This window comes from Plectrocnemia conspersa, unplaced genomic scaffold (genome assembly GCF_051122295.1).
Source record: "Plectrocnemia conspersa isolate PC_06_02 unplaced genomic scaffold, ASM5112229v1 ptg000006l, whole genome shotgun sequence".
Taxonomy (NCBI): domain Eukaryota; kingdom Metazoa; phylum Arthropoda; class Insecta; order Trichoptera; family Polycentropodidae; genus Plectrocnemia; species Plectrocnemia conspersa.
The window spans coordinates 19,976,415-20,001,465 of NW_028277170.1; the positions used below are offsets into that span (position 1 = coordinate 19,976,415).

A 25,051-nucleotide genomic window follows, 5' to 3' on the forward strand; every position below is an offset into this window, starting at 1 on the left:
TCAAAACTACAGCTGAATAATTCTGTAGTGTTTTCTGCTAATATTTTAAGTGTGTTTGAACAATATCTACAATTTTAAAGACTCTATTTCATTAGGAATAGATAATGTTAAAGGCATGAACGAGAACTGCAAGTGTTATGTTTTTTCATATTTTTTAATAAATATGGTCTAATGAAGATAAACCAACATCTTATTTGCTTATTTGCAAAACCATTATTTTTTCTCCTCTTGAAGTAATTTTCGATTAAAACAATTTAAAAAAACTACAATTTATAGTTCATCAAGTGCTTGCCGTAAATGATATATTTGTTTACGATAGAAAAGTGCTGTTTCTCAATCTTATAGATTGTTTATTAGAAATTTGTGTGTTCATTTGAAAGCACACGAAGCATAGTCTTAGGATATTATACATTATTTGATAGAAAAACATTTGTTCGACTTGTTTAAATGCTTTCTGAACCAAAATTGAAGATCGTTAACAATACTTTTGCTTGATCTGAAGCATGTATCATCTAAATTTATCATTAAAATAATAATATTAGTAGATCAACAAAGATATTCACAATTTATTTTATTTGCAGCATTATTGTCTCACCTTTTTTAATTACTACAATAATCAAAATACTAATCTTACTGTATAAATAATCAACAATGAGAGAACAATGTAAACGTACATATTCATATGTGCCTAGATATTTAAAAAATTGGTTTGGATCAATTCCTAATGTTATTGCTCGTCGATGGATGATTGACAAAGAACGATCGCAACCCTATTTCATCGAAATAAACCGAAACTTGACCAAACATAATAATTATTGTTACCATATATTTAAATTTTTGGACATTTTAATATTTTTATGTACTTCAAAATCTGTACTATTATAATTATTCATAAGAGTTGTTCAATAAAGCACTGCATATATAACTTATAAGTGGTTTGCATTTCTAATGCCTATTGAGACTCATTTACTAGCAAAATAAAATATATACCTATTCCAGTACTTTTTGTTAAACGACTATCAAAAATTACTCTAATAAATATCATTTCATCAACTACGTAATACATATTGTTAATCTATTTATATTATTACAAGCTGATTTATAACAATTTTGAGTAACATAATTTGTGCTTTGCGTTTATTTAATTTTATTTACAACAATATTTGTTCTTCCATATAAAATCATTAAATCAGAAGGCTTTGTTTCAAAACGGTACCAGTATAATATTTAACTTGCTAACAAAATTTATTATATAACTGAGTATGTATTTTAGCATCAACACTGTGTGAAATTTGATTAAAGATTTAATAAATTGGAACATTGTGAATTTACATATTGATATAATTGTTATTTTTAATATAAATTATTCATTTCAAAATACATATACAGTAACTATGATTTTTTAAAAGTTTTTAACATTATTATAAAAAATGTATTGCTATATGCCTGTGTTTTTTTTTCAAGCGTAAATAACTAGTTTCAGTATTTTGTATTAAATATATGACGTCTAGAATCAATATCAGACTTCTTATTGTGGTTTCTTATTGTATAAATATGCATAAAGTGAGTATTTCATAACCGGTCGGATGCATTGAACTTCTTATAATTAAATAATATTAATTTATTTTCATGACACCATTAGTTGTTATTTCGATTGTTTGTAATTTATATTTATATTTAATCCAAAAAAATTTGTTACCACTAGACTTCTCCAAATAAAAATATAAATGTAAATATACTGTTTTTATTATTATTTTATTTCAGTAGTTATCTTAATGTGATATGCCTGATATTATATCTAGTCGTCACATAGTAATTTGCTGGTTTATTTTGATCAAAATTAAATAATAGATTTGCATGATTCAATCTTTTGTACTTGATTTGTTTTCATTTTCACACATATTCTTTTTAATGTAACGTGTACATGATAAAATACATATAACAATTTTCTTATAAAATTAATATTATTTATTTGCCTATACTATATTATGTGTAAATATATTTAATTTATTTTGGCAATGTAGGAGCATAACTGACTATATAACTATATATTAATATAATAGTTGCATTTCATTTTAAATAATTTCTATGATAAAAAATTTATAAATTCATTTAAGAAAAATATTAATATCTTTGATATCGATGAGGCAAAAATTTAGTTGCATATTTGTACTATGAAAATCTAGAAAGTTTTAACAATATTTTTAACTGCTATGAATATTAACTTTGTGAAAATTCATATAGTGATATTTCGTCTGCATTTTGATTAATAAGCGACATGTTTACAAGTGTAAAACAACTTATTTATACAAAATTTATTAGTATATAAAATAAATAATATTGTTAAACTATTACGGTCTTTCATTTGCTTTTTATAACAAATGTAATTTGCTCGTATTTTATACATATATAATTTAGTAATATTAATTGATTGTGCGCATTATTAACATTTTTAAAATACAACAATAATTTATTCGAGTATTTTTATGTTTATGTAAATTATATTTTTAAATTAAAATATACGTTAAGAATTTATTTGATTTTTTTTAAACTCGCTAGGTAATAAATATGAAAAATAAAATATTAAGTTAGGTGCAAATTGTTTTTTAACGGGTTCAATTATATTTATTAGAAAAATTTGTGGAAATGTACTAAGTAAATAAAATCGATAAAAGTCTAATTAAAATAATTAAGTAACATCTAGTGATATAAAGGTTTAAAGATATAGAAATTTATAAAATGTTTTATATTTAATATTATATATGAGCCCATAATTATGAATGTGGTCTAAATCAAGAAATCCAAAAAATGAGTTTAATAATTTTTAATTTAATATAATATGATGCAAAATTTATGATTGTGAAAAATTTGAAGCGTTATACGCAATGTATTGTTACAACGTTCAGCTTATTTTGATAGTAGATAGTCAGTTTGCCACGTGTCAGCTTTCGTGACGCTGTACTTGTATCGTTGTTTTTATCTCTGTTGTATTTGCAAACCTGAATGTGATTTTCGATTATGTCACCAGTTATTTAATATATATTTATCACGTGTATATATTAATAAACTATTTTTATGTGGTTTACAGACGTAAGACCGCTAAATTTAAATAACATGCTAAGAAAATGGTAACGAATAAGACAGTTATCGTCTTTTGATAAATCTTACCAAGATTTCTTTGTAAGCATTTTTATGAAAATTCAAAAACCCTAGACATAGAACCAGAGAATATGAAAAAAGAAAGAAAACAAGAAATTAATATAACTATACACAAAACGTCAGAAAGTTGATGAGAAATAGCGGTAAAAAATACACTAAAATGACACAAATGCCCCATATAAGATGTTTTATAAAAATTCTTTAGATGATAATATTGACTTCTATATTTTAGACCTTTCACTCCAAAGAGGAAGACTTTTCTTAGTTCCATTGTACTCTACCAGCAGATAAATAACAAAATGAAAATTAAAAGTCATGACAGATTTGCTGTAATATATTCCATCAATTTACCATAAATATTTAAAAAGTCTTAAAACCCAAAATCCTAGTTCCAGAGAATAAGAAAATGCGTTATAATCAAATACTTATTATTAAAACTGTTACTTTACATGGCATAATTCAAATTTCTTTTAAATGAAAATGAAGTTAATTTTAATACGTTTGGTTAATTTTGAAAACGGTCTAAGTCATTTCAACATTACATTTTAATGTTCCCTTATAAGCTATCATACATGCAAGATTTATATGTCAAAATAAATTATAAATATAGCAGCTTATATAAATTTGAAAATAATGTTGCGTATTATAAACATATTTTTTTATCAATTCAAACGAAAACCTTTAAATATCTTGGAAGGAAAGAATCATGACTTACTCCACTCTCATAATTATGGGCTCATATGTAGAGAAAGCTAAATTGGTGATTAGAATACAATTACTTTTAGATACAACCATCAAAGTTGCGTACTAAAACGAAGACAATCAGTCACAGAGTATTAAAATAATAGTCACATTAAGAGATAATGATAATTTAGATTATAAATGATGATAATGCAATGCAATATCATTTGAATAAAAAAAATACTGCTTATAGAGAATATTAAACTATTAAATAAAATAAATATGTATTATTATATGTATGACGGTATATGTATTATTATATTTTAATCATAATCCCATTAAAATACTATAAAAAATTAAATTACTATCCATTCTTCCCTTCGTAGAAGACAAAATGGGAGAGGACTACAATTTTATATAAATTTTACAAATTAAGTCACCTACCACTATTAAAGTGGACTGCCTATTCGCACAACGATCATTTTGTGGCACATTACCGTTACCATGCGCATACGGTGAGATAATTCCCTTTCGCTCGCTCGCGTGCTAAGTGACAGATAAGGGCGTGCATTACATGCGTTCCGCATGTAACGCATACCCTCCTCTCTCACTCACTCTCGTCACTTAACATGCGAGCGAGGGAAATGGAATGTATCTCACCGTATGCGCCTGACCGTTATCATGTTAGATTAATGTGAAACTAAAGTGTCACAGACACAAGAAGTAGCAAGTCGAGTGATCGTTACGACACTCGGTTGCGGGCCTAATCTAATCTCGAAGTCCTGTATGACCCGAACGGTGGCCTTTATTAAATTTTAAACTTGACCCTCGCCGGTGTCACCTTTTCATACTGTCAGTGACATTGGGTGTGCTGTCTGTGGGTTAGTTGGGCCTTCCACCAGTCTCTGACTTCATGTATGGCTGTGGGCAATCTCGGACCAGATAGAGCATTGTTTGACATGAAATCGGTAACGGGCGTGTGGCTGTCGCCATTGGTTGATACCATTCCGCATGTTATGCCACTTCCACTTGCTCGACTCACAGGTGTTTTGCCGCTGGATGCAGCTGAAACAAATAAAGAAATCGTATATTAAACTGTGAGTAGGCGCGTACTGTGAGATATATTCCTTGCGTGTTAAGTGACGAGAGTGAGTGAGAAGAAGTGGACGTGCGGATCGCATTTAACGCACGCCCTAATCTCTCACTTAACACACGAGCGAGCGAAAGGGAATGCATCTCACCGTACGCGCCTGGCTGTTAGACGCACTAAAAACTCAATTGTTCAATAACTATCTAGCAATGAAAGGATCTAAGTACCTGGCGTTCTTTTCACAGTTGTTGGATGTGGATCGCTTAGAGTTGGCTGTAAGAACTTCCTTCCTTGACTTCCTGAACTATCAGACCTAAAAAAACATTATTCACATTTCAAGAATTTTTTAAACAAATATGCACTAAATATTATATTCATACATATATAAAAAAATAATAGTAAAAATTCAGAGAATAAATGTTAATTATTCTTTTTTTACATTTTTATACATACATATAATTCTTATTAAAAAAAATATCCTGAGTGGAAAAAATAAAAGTGGAGCGTTTGCAAACGCTCTGTTTTGGTATGCACATAACCTCAATAACCTGTATTTTTAAAATTCTATTTATGTTTAGATAATATGTTATACATATGTATGTTTTGATTCAATTTGTTTAGTGTATAAACAATTAGCTAAATAAATAAATAAATCAGAATCTAACCTGCTTAATCCTTGACTAGTACATGACACACTTGGAGATGGTTTTTTGGCTCTGAGTTGTGTACGGATGCTTCCAGTAGTCGGTGGTTCAATGTGAGTCGTCGTTGTAGTCGTCACTACTGATGTCACATCCGTATGAGGTGGAACTTCTGGGTTTGTTTGCTGTGTAAAAACAGTAAATTTAAAAAACATATAATTTATTAAAGTGAAATATGATTATACTTTGACGATGGTTTCATTGCTCAGCGCTATTGTAATATCCCCAAGTTCAGAGAGGTTTTGTAAATCATTAGTTGCTCTTAAACCTGCCATCAAACTTGACTGATGCTTCTGAAGTTAATTTGATAATTAGAAATACTCATATCAACAAATGATAATATATTCAAAGAACATGATCATACGCTAGTAGCTCTGATTTTCTTCAGACATCCTTCCAGCCAAGTTCGTATCGTTTGTTTAGCAACTTCTTCCTCTATGATGTACTCAAACTCTTCTCTGGCCAACAATTCTTCTAGTTGAAGTGCTTTTCGAATGTCAACGGAACGATACGACAGCATGCTGCAAATATATGAAAGATTCCATCACTTTGAATATGATAAGCTAAACAATTTTTTATTCACTTGATGACATCATGAAAAGTAACATCTTCTCCGTTGTGTAGTTTTTCCAATTCGTAACACATGTATTTGAACAGAAGCCTGTCTTTTTGTGGATCACATTCGAGTCTTCCTTTTAGTAGACGCAGTATGAATTTAACCTGTATTAATTAAATAAAATATATATACATTAGTTGCTTGTACAAAAGTATTACTATACTGCTGAAATCACCAGAATGGTATTTATATCATTTAAATTTTTATATGATTGAAGAAAAGAAACTGCTATACAAAGAACTGTTTAGAAATTTTCGATGCACACCTGTTTTTGAGATAAGCGTTAACCGATAATAAAGGGTGGGTCTTTCCAACATTTTGTTTCGTTCAACGAATTTTTAAAATTTCGGTCATAGTAGACACCGCCAACATTATATTCGCAAATATTTTTCAGTATTTTTTGTTGAAAAAAGGCGTCTCATTATATCGCATTTCGAAACAAAATAAAGTCGCATAAAGGAATATGGATTTTGGAGCGACACTAGTCACTCGCGTATATTGAAAGAAAGTATACAAATTTTATATCAGGAATATTCTGCAATCAATTTTCACTAAGATGAACTATAAACTTACTCTTCTGACCGGTATAACCCCTCTTTGATGAATATCGACAATGTTCCAAGTGTTTTGAAAATTTCTTATATCAGCGTACGACAATAAGGCATCTTCTTCGTTCGAGTAAAATAACGAAAAGTTCTCCATGATAATAGCTGGAAGTAGATGTATTTATTTTTTAATACAGGAGCTCCAAAAAGAAATGTATGATTGATATTCTTACCCACTAGTAAATTTAGCACAATATAAGTGATTATCACATAGAATGTGCAAAAATATATTAGCGAAGCAGTGAAATTTCCACAGTCAGTTTCCCAATAATTGTTCCTGGGAGTGCAATAAGGTGGTGCTACCATGCAGTCATGCATTATTTTATTCCAATCTTCTCCAGTTACTATTCTGAATAGCATAGCAACACCGTGGATTGCCGTGTTGAAGTTCGCTCTCCTGAAGTACATAAAGAAATATAATTTATTAAAACCGAACCTATAGAAGGATATATATTGTTTTAAAGAATACCTTCCGATCCCTTCTCCGTATTTGACGTTTCCGAAGACTATAGTTCCAGCCAAGGCGTAAAAGAATACCAACAGAAACATACCGAAGATGATGAAGAATGATTTGCAAACAGAGACGCCAACAGTCAGCATGAGCATTTTTAGAGTGGTATGTTTTCCAGTTATAGTGAAGAAACGCAGTATAACCACCATGAATCCGATGAAGTAAGACAAATCGTTCTAGAATGGAACATTTTTATTATTATTATTATTCATCTAATATTTTTTTATTTGTATGAGATGAGGAAACCGTCACCGTTGCAGTGGGAACGGTCGTTACCGAGCGTTCCCACTGCAACGGCACAGACACAATTTTATTGCTTTTGATGTCTGAGAATGGATAATTATTATTGACCAAATATGCTTCATTTTACTCTAAGAATATTTAGATTATTAAAAGTCTTAATATAAACGCTAGATAACCGGGCGTTTAAACTGCGACGTCACAATTTTATTGCCTTTGGGGTCGATTCTAAACAGGGACGTTATTTGGATACAAACAATAGCTAACAATAGTTGTAGATTTGCACATAAATGAAATCTTTTAACAAATACAAAAACGTAGCTCGTACATCACAACATTTTATCACGCACACCTGTTTTTGAGATAAGCGCTAAACGATACTAAAGGGTTTGACTGAACTTTTATTTAAAATATTTTAGGCTTTCGACAATTTCGGTCATAGTAGACACCACCGATAAACATTCTATTCACAAAAGTTTTTCGAAGGCGTAAAAGCATTTTTTTTATTAAGAAGAGGTGTCTCACTGTCTCGCATTTCGAAACAAAATAAAGGCATTGTTTCATTTTAAGATTTTAAAATTAAATTCAAGATATTATAAACGAATATTCGATCAATAATTAGAATAATCGAATATATGAATATTTTGGGTGAATATTTAAAATATGTAAAAATAAATTAAATTATTTTATGTGTATGCTTATTTTAATATATTTTTACACTTTTTAATAATACTGTTTTTAAATATTAAAATCACGTTTTTGCTATTCCACTGTAAATTGTTTGCTGAAATATTTTTTCAGCTGTTATCCCTATATTTCAAATGGCAATAGTTGTCGAGTCAGTTGTCAAACAATATTGTTAAATTATCGCTGTTTGACAAACAATCGCTGTCTGTTTTCTTTGTAGTTGAATAGCAATAAAAAAATAAAAATAATATTTTTTAAAAGAATATAAATACAAAAGTGTTTGTTTGCTGTGTCATGTAAGTATAGCTGTGAGAATAAATGTAACATTGAACGACATTTTACATAAAATAATTCAGTAACAATTGAAAAATATTTTCCTTTAAATATGACAGTAAGAAAAAAGCAGGTTAGTCAGCAGGATAAATACAAATGAAGGAGAATAATTTGGGCATAGGAAAAATATTTCCCTTGTTTCTATGAGAAGCTATAAATAAACTAACAAGACGTACATTATAAATATCATGTTCAATTGCTCTCACATTTTCAAGTACAGTTTAAACAACGTTTTTTTATTTTAATTTTAATAAGATCGAATTAATTTCGCAGTTTGTTTCGACTCCCTTCATTAAAAAATTATCTTAAAATATCGTATGGAGTATGATTTGTAACCAAAAGAAACAGCTTCTAGTATATAATCTATATGGCCTTTCAGCAGATATATATGCAATATTTGTTCGAACTGTCATTTGATATAATGTATTATAAATATGCTTTATTTTCAACTTTAATGTGGTTAAAAATAAATATAAACACAGACTCAAAGATTACCATATTGCGTTCGGATATAAGTAACAAATTGTTTATGCAAAATTGAAGAAATCGTAGAGCAATTTTCAGAAAATTGTAGATAAGATAAAAGTATGATACTAAATATCAATTTTAACATATTTTCTTATATATTGTGTTCATGATATTTTCCCATTTTCCATTTGCATATTTTTGAAATAAATAAAGTTAAATATGCTTTATAGTATAGAAAATAAATATTAAATAAATAGTGCTCCCCAAATTGGGGGCCGCTGCCCCCTGGGGGGGGGGGGGGGTGCGCGTAAATATTCAGTAGAAAGTACACATATTCATTTATGAATATTTTTCCACATTACATATTTAGGGAATGTATATATTTAAGTCTTCTAAATAATAACACATTATATTAAAGCATATTTATATACACGCATGCGCAGGAATATTGCGTATTATAAATATGTGTATTATAAGAATTGTAATAATTACTACCAAATAAACCTTTAAACTAGAAAAGATTTTTTTTTAGGTGCCGGGAATTAATTTTTTTAGATTTAGGGGGCCGTGACATGAAAGTAATTGGGATGCACTGCCTTATAGTGTATAACCATAAAAACATTTTTCCAAGACTGTTAAGAAATATTATTTAAAGTATTATACTTTTAATACAATTTGTTTGAAATTTCAGATATAATATGTTGTTTTTTAAATTTTGTTTATATTTTACTAAACATATATAATTTTAGCCATTTTGAAAGAATTGTCTGGATTTTTTAGTTACTCTGCAATGAGCAATAAGTTGTTTAAGGAGTTATTTTTTAATTCAGCCATGAATTACTTAACTTTAAAAGTAGCTCACACACTGATTAAGTTTGAAAATCATTTGAATATATTTTAATTTAGCCAAGATTAGAACCATTTTTTAGTAGATGTGATAATAATTTATTATATATGTGAAGTATTGAATTATGAATTGGACATGGAAATTCAATATAAGCAATAGCTAAATTAATGTAATTGCTTAGTATTAAGTGAAAGTGATTATGTATGGAAACATAATTAATACAATTAACTATTTAGAAGTATATATTGATAGTAAATTTGAATGTAAAAACCATAAAATACGTATTAAACAAGTTGCATTATTGAGAAACTTTTAATTTTTTGAATTTAAAATTTTTGGAACATATTGCCTAGCAAAATTGTGCCCCATATATATTTAAATTGTTGTACCCCATATTTATTTCGGTGAGAAAATATCTAAGGACACTAAAAATAAGGTCAACTCGGAAATTTTTGTTCGAGGAGGATAAATGGATGAACAAAGCAGGATACTCCTTTGAGTAGTGATTTATTAGTATATAGCTAAGAGTGAGTTAATTTGATGTATTTTTCCAAAATTATATTTGTTGATATTTCTTATATTGCATTCATACTAAATTATAGAAAAAATAAGGGATTCCCAACGTTTGATTTATTTTACTACTTTTTTGTATTAGTATGTTTTAATAATTTATTTAAACACTTTTCTATTATTTATTTATTTTAAATATTTTTTGTATGTGAATTTTTTTATGTAATTAAGAGGCTCTTAATATTTTTACGGCTTATGTGTATTTTTTGCCAATTTAGGAGCTTTTAATATTTTTTTATAAAATCAATATAAAATAATTTTTGGTATGTTCATTTATTTCATACTATTATTTATAAAAATCATTTACAAAAAATCAAATTACAAAAAATATTATTTATTATTTCTTTATGTATATATATAACTACTTGGGGTACCTCAAAACAGTAAAAGTTCGATCGCCGTACATGTACGGCGATACCGCCCAAAGGGTTAAATGAAGACACCTGGTCACTTTAATATATTTAATATCTGCAATAGGTATATTTGTTATGAAATCTACCTAGAATGCATAATTTGTATGCAGTGCATATAATAAAATATAAGAAATAAACAAATTTTAGTAATACACTTATGAAAAAATAGCACAAACATATTATTGCAAAAAATCTATAACTTTATTAAATATTTTACAGCATATTTTTTAAAAAATTGATATATTTTGGAGCTTTTTATTTGCACAAAGTTGCAAAGACTCGATTGTCAGACATATGCGGTTAACCTCTCTCATTAAAACATATTTTTTAAAAGTTAAATGTGTTATAATTTGGGTACTCGAAAATTGAATAAAAAATGGTCAAAGTATAAGAATATTCGAATAAATTCTTAGTTTTTACAGATAATAATTTATTTAAGCAATTAGTGCATAAAATAAATAATTATCTATGAAATATTATTTAATTAAATTAATTATTGGTTAATAAAAAATATTTTAGTAAATCATTCATTACGTTCATAATTGTAAAATATGTATAGCACAATGCAAAATATGCATAATACATTGATTTAATACGTCATTTACAGCCTTTTTAATTTACCAGAATTAGCTTCGATTGAATTAACACAGTAAAATTATGGAACGATTAAAATTTTGCGATGCAGACTTGTATTTGAAAAAGGGTTGGGCTTTTCAAGGTTTGTGTCATTCAAAGAACGAATTCTGCAAATTTCGGTCATAAAAGACACCGCATAATAAACATTGAAGTCACATGTGTTTTTAGAAGGCGTAAAAGCACTTTTTTTGTTGAGGAAAAGCGTATTATTGTCTCGCATTTTATGCGCGCATAGGATCATGAATTTTAGAGCAGCACTAGTCACTCAGGTGTATTGATAAAAAAAAATTAACAATACAATTTGTTTTATTCCAAGATTTACAAAAATTTAATTTGCTCAATTATTCTAATATTCATATAGTTGAAAATGGGGCGATTGAGGACTCTTGTTATAATGTTCACAGTTCAGTTGAAATTGGATGTTATAAAGATCATTTTAAGATCCTGATTAAATATATAAAACATCTTAAAATTAAAAATGGCTTATTGATGAGGAAACAAAAAGCAAGGAATAAATATCACAGTCTAAATAATTACCTTGAGCATACAATGTATGAATATCCACATGCATCCTGCAACTGTGACGAGCAAATCGTATCTATTTCTTCTGCTTTGCCAATATCCTCGAGGTGTGAAAGCGATATTCTTCAGGACAACTTCCGCCACAAACACCAGAGTCAAAAGCGCCGATGTAAAAGCCAACCATTCCGTGTGAGGTGCTTCTTTTATCCACTGGTAATAAAAAAATATATATCTTTACTTACATTGAAAGATGATGCAACATCTAACAGAACGCTATTGTTTATTTTAAATTTTACAATAAAACGCTGATTTAAAATATTAAATAAATAATATTAACATAGATTTGCTCAATTACAAATTATATATGCATATATTTATGTGAGTAAAGTTGTGCTGTTTATATTACATATTATTTTTATTTATATGCATATATTTTTGTATTGACTGCTATCGCTGAGCAAACGGTTTAAATCGTATCGATGTATACGTTATTGAATCGTCGATACTAACAGTGACTGCTAGCAAGGAACTGTTTAACAGAACAGCTATGGCTATGCATCTTTTGAAAGCAATGTGTTGGGTAATGTCATAAGCTGCTGCTCGAACTCTTCTGCCGTCCGGTCTGGGGGGTAAGTGCAACGGTTGGGCGATTTTCAATCTCTTCTTCAGATCACACCTGTAAAAATGTTTAATTATTAGTTATTATACACAGTGACTTATCTTAAATATGTATCGCATCAATAAATAATACCATCTTCTTTGGTCGACTGTCAACAGAGCAGTTCCCTTGTTTTCAGAATAGTTTGCGATCACTACGCCCACGAAAAGCGTCAACCCTATCATACAACCCAAGAAGATGTAGACATGAATGTAGATTGCGTGAACCTTTAAAACATACAATAAGAAAATTAGATTAATCATTTGACTAATGGTAAAGGCACATTTTTGTTGTCAACAATATATTGGGACCGGTGAGCTGTTTTACGTGTTTTTACGATAAAAAAATCATGTATTAAAATTGTCCCATATTGACGGAACAATAACGAAACAATAGTGGTTCTGATTTTAAATTGATATATTATGCCTACAATTAAATTTTCCTTAGAAACAATTTTATAAAAATTAGTTTCATCTGATATTCCGTTTCTAAAAAACAATTTTCGATTTTATTCAGTTATATATTGTTATATCATATGCGATTAGTTTTATAAAGCGACTATATTCACAAGATAACGAAATTTATATTGAATTAACGTAAAATAATTCAGAAAAAGTTATGGCTTAAAAGATTTCCGACACCGAATCTTTATTTCAAGAAATGAATAATATCAATACTTTGGTTACGAATGCTAACAATGCAAGAAAATGTACTCATGGGATTTATCAAAACATTTTAAACTTCTGGAATTTACTGGTAAAAGAAAGTTCAATTCTAAAAAAGCTTTTTAATTGCTTGTTATTTATTAAAACTACTTCAAGGCCAATTGATAACAATTTTCCATCAAAAATTTACTTAATTAAAATTGCTTTTTTTTTTAAAAAAACAGCAATGTAGAAATTCAGTTTTAATGAATTTATTTGTTGATGGTATGTTCTGTGATTTATGTTTGGTGGATCAATTATCGTGGTTTATTAGTACAGTGGTTTTTAAGCTGACGGAGGTTGGCGAAAAGTTAAACTTTAATTTTTTTATTGCGAGTTACTACGATGAGCGAGCCTTGTTATTCTCCGAGCGGTGGTGGAGAAGCTGGCGGAGAGATGATGTTCTGTAAGTGGCAGTGACAGTGTTTGGAGGTCAGTTCCTTTATGTTACATTTGATTGATTGACATCTCCGAGGTTGAATTGAGCAACGGGAATATTGTAACCTTACTTTTTGTCTTCTGGTTTCGCAACAAATAAATATTTTGTCAATGTTTCGGAAAATCCATGCGTGCTATTTATATGAAACTCTTTTTTCTAGTCGTAACGAGGGCTTTTGTGTGGTTGCATCCTTTATACTATTGGCACCGTCATATCCTTACCCTACATTTATATTTTTGAATACCATTTTTTTCAATATTTTTAATGTGTTTGAAAATAAACTGTAGTGTATTTCCGTAAATAACATGTTAACTTCTTGATTGTTAATGGATATTGCTTCATTTTTTGTCAATCAAATACTTATGATCTTCCGAGAAAATACGCATATTTTTGAACATCTGGCACAAGCACATTTCTATATGAGTGTATTTTTTTATTACTTAAGCAAAAATAAAGTTAGTTCAAGTCCAAAAATATTGTATGCAATTTTTTGTCATTCACAGACCCTTATTAAAGCATTCCAAGAATGATGCATATTAGGCATGAACTCGCCTTTACTATGCAGTGCTATAAAAAGGGCAGTGGTTATAAAGCTTTTCAAAATATTCATACAAATTAAATTAGAAATAAGAATTTCCGATTTGACCACAATTCTCTCAAAAAATTCTTGTGAAATAAATCCTTAATTCTTAAAAAAATAATTAATTTCATCAGAAACAGTAGTTCAAACCGATAAATATAAAAATCAGCGACATATTTTCTGAAATCATATATTATGCAAAATATCACAATATAAATAATTTTAAAATACTATTATTTATTTTAGAGTAATCTAATTGTTTTAAAAATAAATATTTGGGTTTTAAGTTAAAAAAATAGTGAAAATGTAGTGTGCATTCGTAAGGAATCTCTTTATTTTCACATATCAATCTGTCTTATTTTCAAATCTGTCATTTTTAGAAAAAAATAATTTAAATAATATTAAAAGTTACTTCTAAAAATGTATAATAAAGTGAAACAATTAAAAATAACACAAAAACTTTGTAACAAAACACTGCTTACAAAAATAACAGTCGAAACAATAAAAAAACAGAAACTGAATTTATTCATTTTTTCATTGAATTTCTGTCATTAAAACTAAACATATTCAATGATGAAAAGTAATTAAAAAAATGGCGATTCATTGCGATCCGGGAGATTTTTCACACGTGGCAACACAGATTCGCGAAGTTTGTATGGGGCGTCATGACAGATATAAAACCCGAATCTTATATTTAAATTTTTTTATCTTTTCTTTAAAGATGGCACTAAATTTCCTTAAATTATTTTTCCAATATGATCTCCCTTAATTTCATAAAACGCTCGTAAAGCGGTTGACGTCAATAGACATCCATTGTATTGGTGAAATGTCATATGTTAACGTCAATTGAGGTCCGTAGCATCGAAAGGGTTGAAAACTAGATTTGGAAAATTGCGTAAAAATATAAGAGATAAATACATATCTCTTCTATTGTAAAGTGCGTTGGATATTTCGGGCAATAGTGATTTTAGTGATAGTGATAGTGATTTTGTGCAATAGGGTTTATACTTTTTTTTGTACCATAATACTTAAGCGATTTTAATAAATCATTGCAAGAACCACAAATGCATCCACTGATTTAAAAATAAAAATTAGAGCTATGAAAATCTCAAATTACAAAAAAATATGTTTGGGTAGTAAGTAAATTTATGCACATATGTTAATTTGTTAGTATACACCTGAAAGTGAGTTAAATTTAAGTATTTTTCCATAACTATTTCTGTTGTTACATTATTTTGTATTACATTTATAGAAAAAAAATCAGTAATTCTCAATGTTTTATTGCTTTGATTAATTTTATTGCATTTTTGTATTGCTATGTCTTATTAATTTATTTTAACAATTATCTGTTATTAAATTTCGTTAATTTATTTGACATATTTTTTTGTATATTATTCGGTTTTTGTGTATTTTTTTTATTATTTCTTTAGTTATATATGTAAATATATAACTGCATATGTACGGCGATACCGCTAAAAGGGTTAAAATGACTGATATATAGGAATAAGTGAACAAAAATCTATTCACTATATATTTCATGGTTCGATAATGCACTTTTTACAGTATTTAAATGATTTTATTTTAACAAACTTCGCATTCTGTACAAAATATATCTGTTGATGAACAACATGATGCATTTGAATCGATTTTTTGATAAAAAACCCGAAATAGTACTGATATTGATAACATTACAATTTGATAAAATTTGTGCTGATTGTTAACTCATTCATCACATTAAAAACAAATCCATTCATAAACCTTGCTGTTAATATTCTGTAAATATTTTTTCCTTCTATACAGAAGAACATATTTATATCCTTTAAAAAAATGCCTGAATAATTTCAGTAACAGTAAGATTTCTTTTAAAAATGGAATAGTTACAAAAGTATAGAAATCGCACATTAAATTGCTTTTTTACCTAGTGGTTTTATTTGTACTTAATAATGTATAGAAATATCTCGAAGAATGCACACACATTAAAAAATATTAATTACCGGTCCTAATGCTTTGATCAAAACGTCTCTAACGTCCAACCATCCTTTGAATGACAGAACTTCGAAAAGTGCCAGCATTGCATCACCAATGTTGTCAAAGTTGAAGCGTCGAGGATTGGCCCTGTTTATAAATTATTAAAATATTTAGTAGCAAACTTAAGGGGTTATTATTATTATTATTTAATTTTTACTCACCAGACTCTCGGTACCAGCATTGAAGGATACGATTCGTTAAGCTTAGGTAGCAACTTCATCTTAGTTACGAACACTCTTCTCATAAAAACTCCAACACAATCTTCTCTTCTGTGTATTGTTGGATCATTGCAACGTGCCAATCTATTTATTTTAAATATATATTATTACTTATTGATACATCATAAATAAGAAAACTAAATGAAACGTATAATTTTTAGATTACATCAAAAAATCAAGCTAATATAAAATAAATACATAAATGAATTAGAACGGCTTAATAGCAAATATACTTTTAATACGAGTCAAAATACATTCTTAAGATTGCAACATATCTGAACTTATTAAATTAAACGGACATATAAGAAGTTTATAACTGTTTTTTCAGTCATGTTAGTACATTATCTAATTAATATCAGTACTAACCGACCACCGTAAAGTTGAACACCATAACTGGCAAAAATAAACATCAGCAATATTAAAAGAGTAGATACCTGTAAAAAATGGGAATTTATTTAATGTCTTACGCAGTAAAGAAAGTGTAATATTATTAATAATAACGTGGTACTAACCAATAGAATTTCTTTGAAACCCCTGCACAGTTCATAGACCACTTTTCTCATGTGAGGCACCAAAGTGAATATCCTCAAAGGTCTCACACATCTCAGAACCATAAGTAACTGAGCCGAAGAACCGGGTGGTACACTTACTGGCATCCACCATAGAAATGTTAACGACACCTAAAAGTTTTCATAGTTAAATCAGTATTATTACTATCCAATTTTCTCCTTGGAATTAACATAATATATTTCAACCTTAGTATTTATATATTATTTCTTAAATATTAGAGACCTGTCTAGTATTTAAAAATCTTTTATGTATCATTAGCTAATAACTAGTTATTTTTTGAACTGCATGCATTTAATACTCACAACATATATAAACACATCTAAAACTGAAGCAGCATCTTTGAGATATGCTTTGGGAGTGAAGAATAGACCATCTGCTAAAATTTTTAATGCTAATTCCAAGCTCATGAATATCACAAAGCCATATTCTGCCACCTATAAATATAACATTGTAAGTATATATAATTAATAGTATATTAACGCTAAACTATATACAGTAGTGTGAAAAAAACGCAACACTTTGCATAATCATAAAGAATTAAAGGTAGATTTATCAGGAATATTAGACTAGACTTCTCAGATGTTTTTAAGTGGCTACTTAGATTTCGTGATCGTCATTTATAATGACAAATCGTCTATAATTTAGTATGATGATGAGAGTAAAATAAATTTATATGGGTCAGATAGTGTGAAGATAGACATAATAAGGAGAGTAAAGTGATCTGAGGGTGCTTCTTATATTCCGGATTGGAAGGTATCCATATAAAGGCGTGATTATTAAACTGTCCTGGTAATGTTTTCCATTCAATCAATGGTAAAGCACCTGAGCTTGAATTCAGATTGCAACTATATGGATGTTTCTGCATTCAAGTAAATTAGCTGTCATATTTGTTTTTATAAATTTGACCAGTGCAGTTAAAACTTTTTTTTTTAGAATATATGGAATAATGTTTAAAAACAGTTGGATCCACTGTAAATACAATGATACAATGTTGGATGTTAATGTAAATACAATCAATTGTTATTAACAGCTACAAAACTACTTTACAAAAATAATATAAAAAAAACCTTTTTGGATTATTAAAAAAAAGTATCCCCAAAAAGTTTTGCATTCTGTCGATTTTCATGCCTTTTCTTCTTATCGGAGCGGGTTCTTAGAGCATCTAAGCAAAAATAAATCCGTCGGCCGGTTAGAGTATTAGAAAATCGCGCTTAGCTCAGAATTTATGTTTTCTAATTGTTTTAGCAAAAATTTTAAGGCACTTTTGGCTGTCAATTTTAATCCTGAGACAATTGTCAATAAAGGCTTTTGCTACTTTACAAAAACAATAAAAAAAATAACTTTATAGATTATTGAAAAAAATAACATAAAAAAAATTTAGATTCTGCCGATTTTCATGCGTATTTTTTTTTATCGGCGCGGGTTATTAGATCACCTAAGCAAAAATAAAACCGCTGGCCGGTAAGACTTGTAGAAAATCGCAAAAACTGGTGGCTCATTTAAACACTCAATTTTACGAGAAAGAAACACTATTTATAACTTTCACGGATGCTGGTATTTACAAATACAAATACTTTGGGTGATCAATCGTCACCGAATCCCCTAATCAAACCTATAAAACACCGTTGGGCCATAATTTAAATTAATTAAATAGATAATAAGTAAACAAAAACAGTGATCGGAAGAGTTGGCCAAAATTTTAAGCTCATTGAATAGTTGACTAATACCATGCTTTTCTGTGTTTCAGTAATATTGAAGGCTAAAGTGGGTACAACATCAGCAAATTAAAATATTTTTTATTAATTTTACGGGTTTATTATTCATTATGAGTTTTTATTGTATTATTATGAAGTTGATACGTTTTTTTTGCACGTCACTGTATATTTTAAGATCAATATTAAGATAAAGAGCGATACTCACTTGTAGAGCCGGATTTTCCATTACCCTGTACAAAGGAGTTTCAAACATCATAGACAAACAGGAGAGTGTCGTAACACAAATCATCACCCAGTCAAGATAAGTGACTAGCCCTAGAAAATTGCTGATAATCGCAAATACATACATGAAAAGTAAATATTGTTTTTATAATATGCATATAATATTTTAGCAAAAGATGCGTACTGTAGTGTCTTATAATGGACCTTCCTTTCCTTTCCAGTTAATGGATCTTTTAGCCTCGCATCGTATCTGGCATAGACTGCTCCTTGACACCATTTTCGAAAACGTGACTCTCTTGGCACTGCCAACAATGGAGTATCAAACAAGGGGTGATTCTCTCTCAAGTCTTCTTCGCGTTGGTTCCTTTATCATTCAATAAACTAGAGTTAAGCGTATGAATGAAACAAATCAGGTCACGTTTGCAATTGGGATGAAATGCAATTTCGACACGAGAAATATTATTATTGATTTTGAGATTGCAACTCAGATGTCTTACATGACGCAAACATCTGGGCCAAACGAAAACAAGTAGGATGAAAATTGAGAAAAATGTATTGGCTTCTTGCCCGAGGATTTGAACTATCACAAAATAATAAACTTCTGATCTAAAACCGATCTGGACCTACGGGATTCAACTTTGGGGTACAGCCAAAAACTCCAACTTTAAGACAATGCAATAAAAAATCTTGCGTTGTATCACAAATACCTCTTGTTACATTTAAAACGAAAAACTTCATAATAATTTAAACAATAAAACAACCACAGGAGACTTCACGTTCACCTAAACCAGGATACGAAAATCCACCAAAAATATTTAAGTAACTGAAAAACATTGTAAATAAAAAAAATCTATCCTTAGGAATTGGAAATTACTAAGCACAATTAATTGTTTTCATATTTTTATCATTGGTTAATGAAATGAATTTCCCATTTCTCAGGTCATCTTTGACACCATCATGACTCTCTCAGAATAAATCGTATCATGTATAAACCCCTAATTTGGAAAAAAATATTCTCTAACTCTCCAACTTTCGTGTAAATTCTTCATTCTATAATTAACAAAATAAATGAATTATATAGTGTGACAAAATGCAACGTTAGCCCTAGACTGTGAGACACAAACTATGAGTTTTATATGTCTTACAATTTAGTTTTATATGCCTTACAATAACAATGACAGACAGTAGTCCAAATTTATTAATAATATTCGTTCAACAGAAAAATAATTGTGCTCTAAATCAGCAATAGGCATTATACTTTTTTATGTTTTAGGGTACACATTTTAAAAAAAAATAGCTACCTTTATTATAAAGGTATTAATTCACAGTCTACTATTTCAAAATTAAAGTTCTTTGACGATGTTTCAAAAAAAGGATCATATTCCTCTTATCTCTATGCAGAAATAGGTAAATATCAAAGGTTAATGCTTACTAACAAAATTGCCCACTTTATTTTATACAATACAATTAAAAATAAAAATGCAGATGCCATTTTTTGTTAAAATCCGGTCAGTATCATTAAGCTTAAATTTGATTTCACTAAAATATTTAATAATTTAAAAACTATTTAATACAGTATTAAAACGTTGTAGAAAATTATATGTAATGAAAACTACTTTATGTTCATTGGTGTATATATTAGCTATTACATATTTTTTAACTACCTATAACCAACAAATGATTTAAGGAAGGTTTTTTAATGTTTTTCATTTCTCTATAAATTAAAACTTTTATTTTTCTTCCATTTTTTTTTTTTGATAAAATTGTATGTAATATATAGTATGTGATTATAATAATGCAATATATTATAAGTAGAAAAGTAAATGATCGTTATTCGAGCTACTTCTATTGATTACAAAGCATCGAGCTTCAATTATAAAATAATTCTGGGCCCCCATATTTATATCCGAATCGTTTAGAAATTCTCAATTGTTAGCATTTTCCATATTACGAACAAGATATAGATTTGGATTATAGAAAGTAAAAAAGTTACGGCGCAACTTTGTGCGCAACCTCATACATTTTTGCAATCTGTTGATTCCCACAAAGCGATTTACCCTTATCTTAGATTTCTAAATCAAAGATTAGGTCGAAAAGAAAATCGTAAGCAATTTTTTGCCGTACAAATACTTTCAAAATATATTAAAAGCCGTAAAGAAAGTGTGAATATTTTTTATCATTTGGCACGGACCCACCCTTTTTATGCAACCGTTGTAAGACATTAAAAAATATTCGTACTAATTTAATTTCTTTGGTAAACTCAAAAATGCATGTTATAAAAATAGGCAAACGTTAAAATGGTGTTGTTTCAAAATCCATATAATTAATCTACCCTAATCTTAATTGAAATAAAAGTATATTTTATAATGTAATTTTTTTTTTCAAGTTTAAGAAAACTATATAAGTTTTTGGGAATACGATTTTAACATATATTTTTTTCAGAAATAAAGCTGTAGATTAAAATAAAATTGTTATTAAAAACTGATTATGCGATTTATTCATCTGAAAAAACTTTTTTTTATACAATAGAAGGGAAAAATAAAGTAATTTGTTGACATAGATAAAATTAAAAAACACCTTAAACAGAAATATACTGATTTAAATATGACAGATATACAGAAAAACTAGAAACAAACAAACTTATAAATTTGTAATCTGTTTTTCAGAAACAACAATCTATGTACATATATTAAAAAAAATGATAAATTTTTAAAATGACTTAGTAATAGTGTTTTTTTTTAAGAAACTAAGCTAAAAACTGCTTATAAACGATAAAGCAATTATAAATATTTTACTATTATAAAATTACAAAATTACAGCAAATATAGGTGAAAATTTTGAACTATACTTTTAATACTAAATATTATTGGACTGGCGCAAGTAGCTGTATTTATTTCTGATTTCATTGCAAATATTATCATAACTGAAGAAATGCTTAATATTGTCTCTCTACATGATATTACTACAGGCAAAGATAATTTTTAGAATGTCTAATAAAATACTATTTTAAAACTAGTGTGTATAGAAACATAAGGAAGAAAATAAATCTCAGGAATGATAAATGGGTTTGTAGCTAAATTATGTGAGCAGAATAAAATTTATTTCAAAAGCAAATTTTACCTTAATTACTGTATTCATCAATAAGTGTTGTATTTAAATGTTACGAAAATAGAGTATGCGCTTAAGTTTATTAAGAAAATAAATTTTATATGTATTTGGGAATTAAATCCATAACTGTTTATTTTTTAATAATTTTAGAAAACGAAATTAAATATGACGATTTATGAGGATTTGCTTTCATTACAGATTTAATGTAGCACTTATATGATCTAAATTTAAAAGTCGAAATAAATGGAATTTGGAATCAACAATAAAATTGTAATTAAATTAATTTCCTTACATGAAAAAATATCAAGAATTATATCTCAGTTGTGATTTTAGCAAATATGCTTTAAATATTATAAGAAAGGGAAAATTTATTTGTATTGCTTAGTATTTTATTTTTTTAACCAAAAAGTAACATTTTAATGACATTGAATAAGTAACAAAGTTGTTTTTTTTGCTTGCTATAACATTTTATTAAAACGCTTATATTTGCAGAAAAAATATTGGCAATAATTGGTAGTACATATTCGTGTGAACAATTACTGTTTATTTTAAAGACTAATAAGACACAAATCGAGATTAATAAATGAGCATTTAAAATCAGCACAAGAGGCAATATAATCTTAACAAATTAAACACTAATATTGATAAAATAAGTTCTGGCAAAATATTCCAAGTTTCGAGCTAAAAATATATTTTTTTTCTACAAACTTTTATATAAAATAAAATGTAAATTTTTATTAAAAATAGGAGCTACAATTTTCGCTGGTTTTTTGTTTGCAACCCACAGGACTATTATCAAAGGATCTTGGTAATTTATTGAAAATTTACATTTGTACTAAGCAAGACACCGCAATATTAAAATATGGAACTGTAATGACATATTTTTATTACTAGTATATTTATACCCATAGGAATATTTTATTATTTTTTTATTACAAATCTGACCATCATGAATCTCATATAAATTATTTCAACTATCGCTGAAAACATCCTCGTGTATCACTTTTATTAAGAAGCCTTATTTCGATTTCAGACAATGGAGCCATAATTGAGAACGTGAGCGTATTGTACAGAGCATGAATTGAAAATAAATTATTGGAGTGATACACGCTTCGCATAACGAAGCCGAGCATCCTCGACGCCTTATCGCAAATTTTGGCGATGTGAATACAAAATCTTCATTCCTGCTTCAACGTCACTGTGGCATGATCTATTTCTGAATAAAAGACCTCCATATGAACTGTAAAAAAAAATCGCCAAGCAAGGGTATATGAAAAATGCGATGCTGAAAGGTAGTCGATTGTCAATCATAGCGTCTCCATTGCTTCCAATTCTATGCGAATACTCTGAAACACTTTCAGGCCATCATTAATTATTCAATCAGTATTTTCCTAATCACCCACCTTCTCATTTCAGCTTGCTGTCTTTTGGCTTGTAACAGCTTTATGTCTAAATCATGAGGTCTGGCCCTGCTGCTGGTAACACGAGATGCTGCTCCGATGTCACCGTTTTCCATGAGATGCTCATAAGTCTGCTTCAATTTAATTGATCCAGATCTCACAGAGCGTCGAATCGAACGAGAACCGAATCTATTTGCACAAGTGGTAAATTAATATGTAGTTGTAATGCTGTAATAATAATAAATACATATTTAATTATATCAAGTCATTTTAAAAGATCGCAACCGGATGTATGTTAAAGTTTTATTTTTATTTAAGATGCAAAGAGGATTACTATCAAAGCTGTTGTGAGACAAACATATTGTCAGTAATCTGAGGAATTTAGGTACATGGGTTACGTGCAAGGATGTTTCATGGGCTACGTGCGCGTGGTGTTCCATCTTGGATTTTTTACTTGTGAATGCATGCGCTGATAAAATTTTCAAGTAGTGTGAATAATAAAAATCTGTATGTAGTTATTTTAATAATATTTTGATATGAAAATATTTTTATATTAACTGTATAAAAAAATGGTTAGATGCACAGATCTTTAAGCACATTTTTGTTAGATTCAGAAAATCATAAAAAACTGCTGATCTAATTAATAAACCTAACAAGGCAGTCTATATTTTTAAAACAAAGAAGAAAATGAAAACTATAATTTTTGTTAAAATTTCAACTCGGAAGGACCATAAAACAGATTTAAATACTTTTTTCAAATAAAAAATATAGGATTTTACTCGGAATGTTTAGCAAAAAACAATATTATGGTTACTGTACTCAATTTACAAAAAAATTCTGTTTATACTGTAAACTATTTGTTGATGGCAAGTCGCAAGTAAACAATGAAACTGGATGTGAAGATTGGGAATATTTGTCTTATATTTTAAACGAAGCATTCATATATTAAATTTGAAACAGATTTTTCTTAGCAATGTATAGCATTTAAAAAAAAATACGATCGATGTATGAAATAAAAAAAAAACACTATCAGGATTTTTTTAGATGTGGGAAATTATAATATATAAAAAATACCAGTAATTTCAAGTATAAATATACATTTTATCAATATCAGGTTGCGTACTTTTCAAATGACATACATACGTATTATATAAATAATTTAATTTGTAGTTAATGTTTACTTCTTTTGATCAATTCGCATCTGTTTAGCGCTGGTTACCGTTCCTTGAGATTTGAGTCCTCCGACAACTTTACCACCAGCGCCTACAGCCAAAAGGGCAGAGTCTCCAAGCATCAATCTTTGATTATTCGAATCACTACCAATGAAAAG

General features: G+C 28.4%; 1 protein-coding gene and 1 long non-coding RNA gene across 2 annotated transcripts in view; one reads left to right on the top strand and one right to left on the bottom strand.

Moving 5' to 3' along the window:
* Positions 1-4,567: 4,567 nt before the first annotated feature.
* The window catches only part of na (sodium leak channel non-selective protein na), a 94,698-nt gene continuing 74,214 nt past the window's right edge, over positions 4,568-25,051 (bottom strand). Inside the window, exons 14-34 of the mRNA XM_088188067.1 lie at positions 24,903-25,037; positions 23,725-23,910; positions 19,398-19,577; positions 19,197-19,317; positions 17,579-17,710; positions 17,219-17,386; positions 17,073-17,140; positions 16,650-16,790; positions 16,455-16,575; positions 12,831-12,964; positions 12,590-12,755; positions 12,095-12,289; positions 7,322-7,539; positions 7,026-7,249; positions 6,821-6,957; positions 6,215-6,351; positions 5,996-6,152; positions 5,817-5,924; positions 5,596-5,756; positions 5,158-5,243; positions 4,568-4,905 (exon numbers count right to left, since the gene is read on the bottom strand). Coding sequence (XP_088044193.1) covers positions 4,694-4,905; positions 5,158-5,243; positions 5,596-5,756; positions 5,817-5,924; positions 5,996-6,152; positions 6,215-6,351; positions 6,821-6,957; positions 7,026-7,249; positions 7,322-7,539; positions 12,095-12,289; positions 12,590-12,755; positions 12,831-12,964; positions 16,455-16,575; positions 16,650-16,790; positions 17,073-17,140; positions 17,219-17,386; positions 17,579-17,710; positions 19,197-19,317; positions 19,398-19,577; positions 23,725-23,910; positions 24,903-25,037 — 3,187 coding nt within the window. The 3' untranslated portion in view covers positions 4,568-4,693. The remainder of the gene's footprint in view (positions 4,906-5,157; positions 5,244-5,595; positions 5,757-5,816; positions 5,925-5,995; positions 6,153-6,214; positions 6,352-6,820; positions 6,958-7,025; positions 7,250-7,321; positions 7,540-12,094; positions 12,290-12,589; positions 12,756-12,830; positions 12,965-16,454; positions 16,576-16,649; positions 16,791-17,072; positions 17,141-17,218; positions 17,387-17,578; positions 17,711-19,196; positions 19,318-19,397; positions 19,578-23,724; positions 23,911-24,902; positions 25,038-25,051) is intronic.
* LOC148234465 (uncharacterized) lies at positions 8,406-25,044 on the top strand. Its single transcript, XR_015810055.1, has 4 exons — positions 8,406-8,586; positions 23,355-23,613; positions 23,738-23,925; positions 24,931-25,044. It is a non-coding gene; the product is annotated as an uncharacterized LOC148234465 (long non-coding RNA).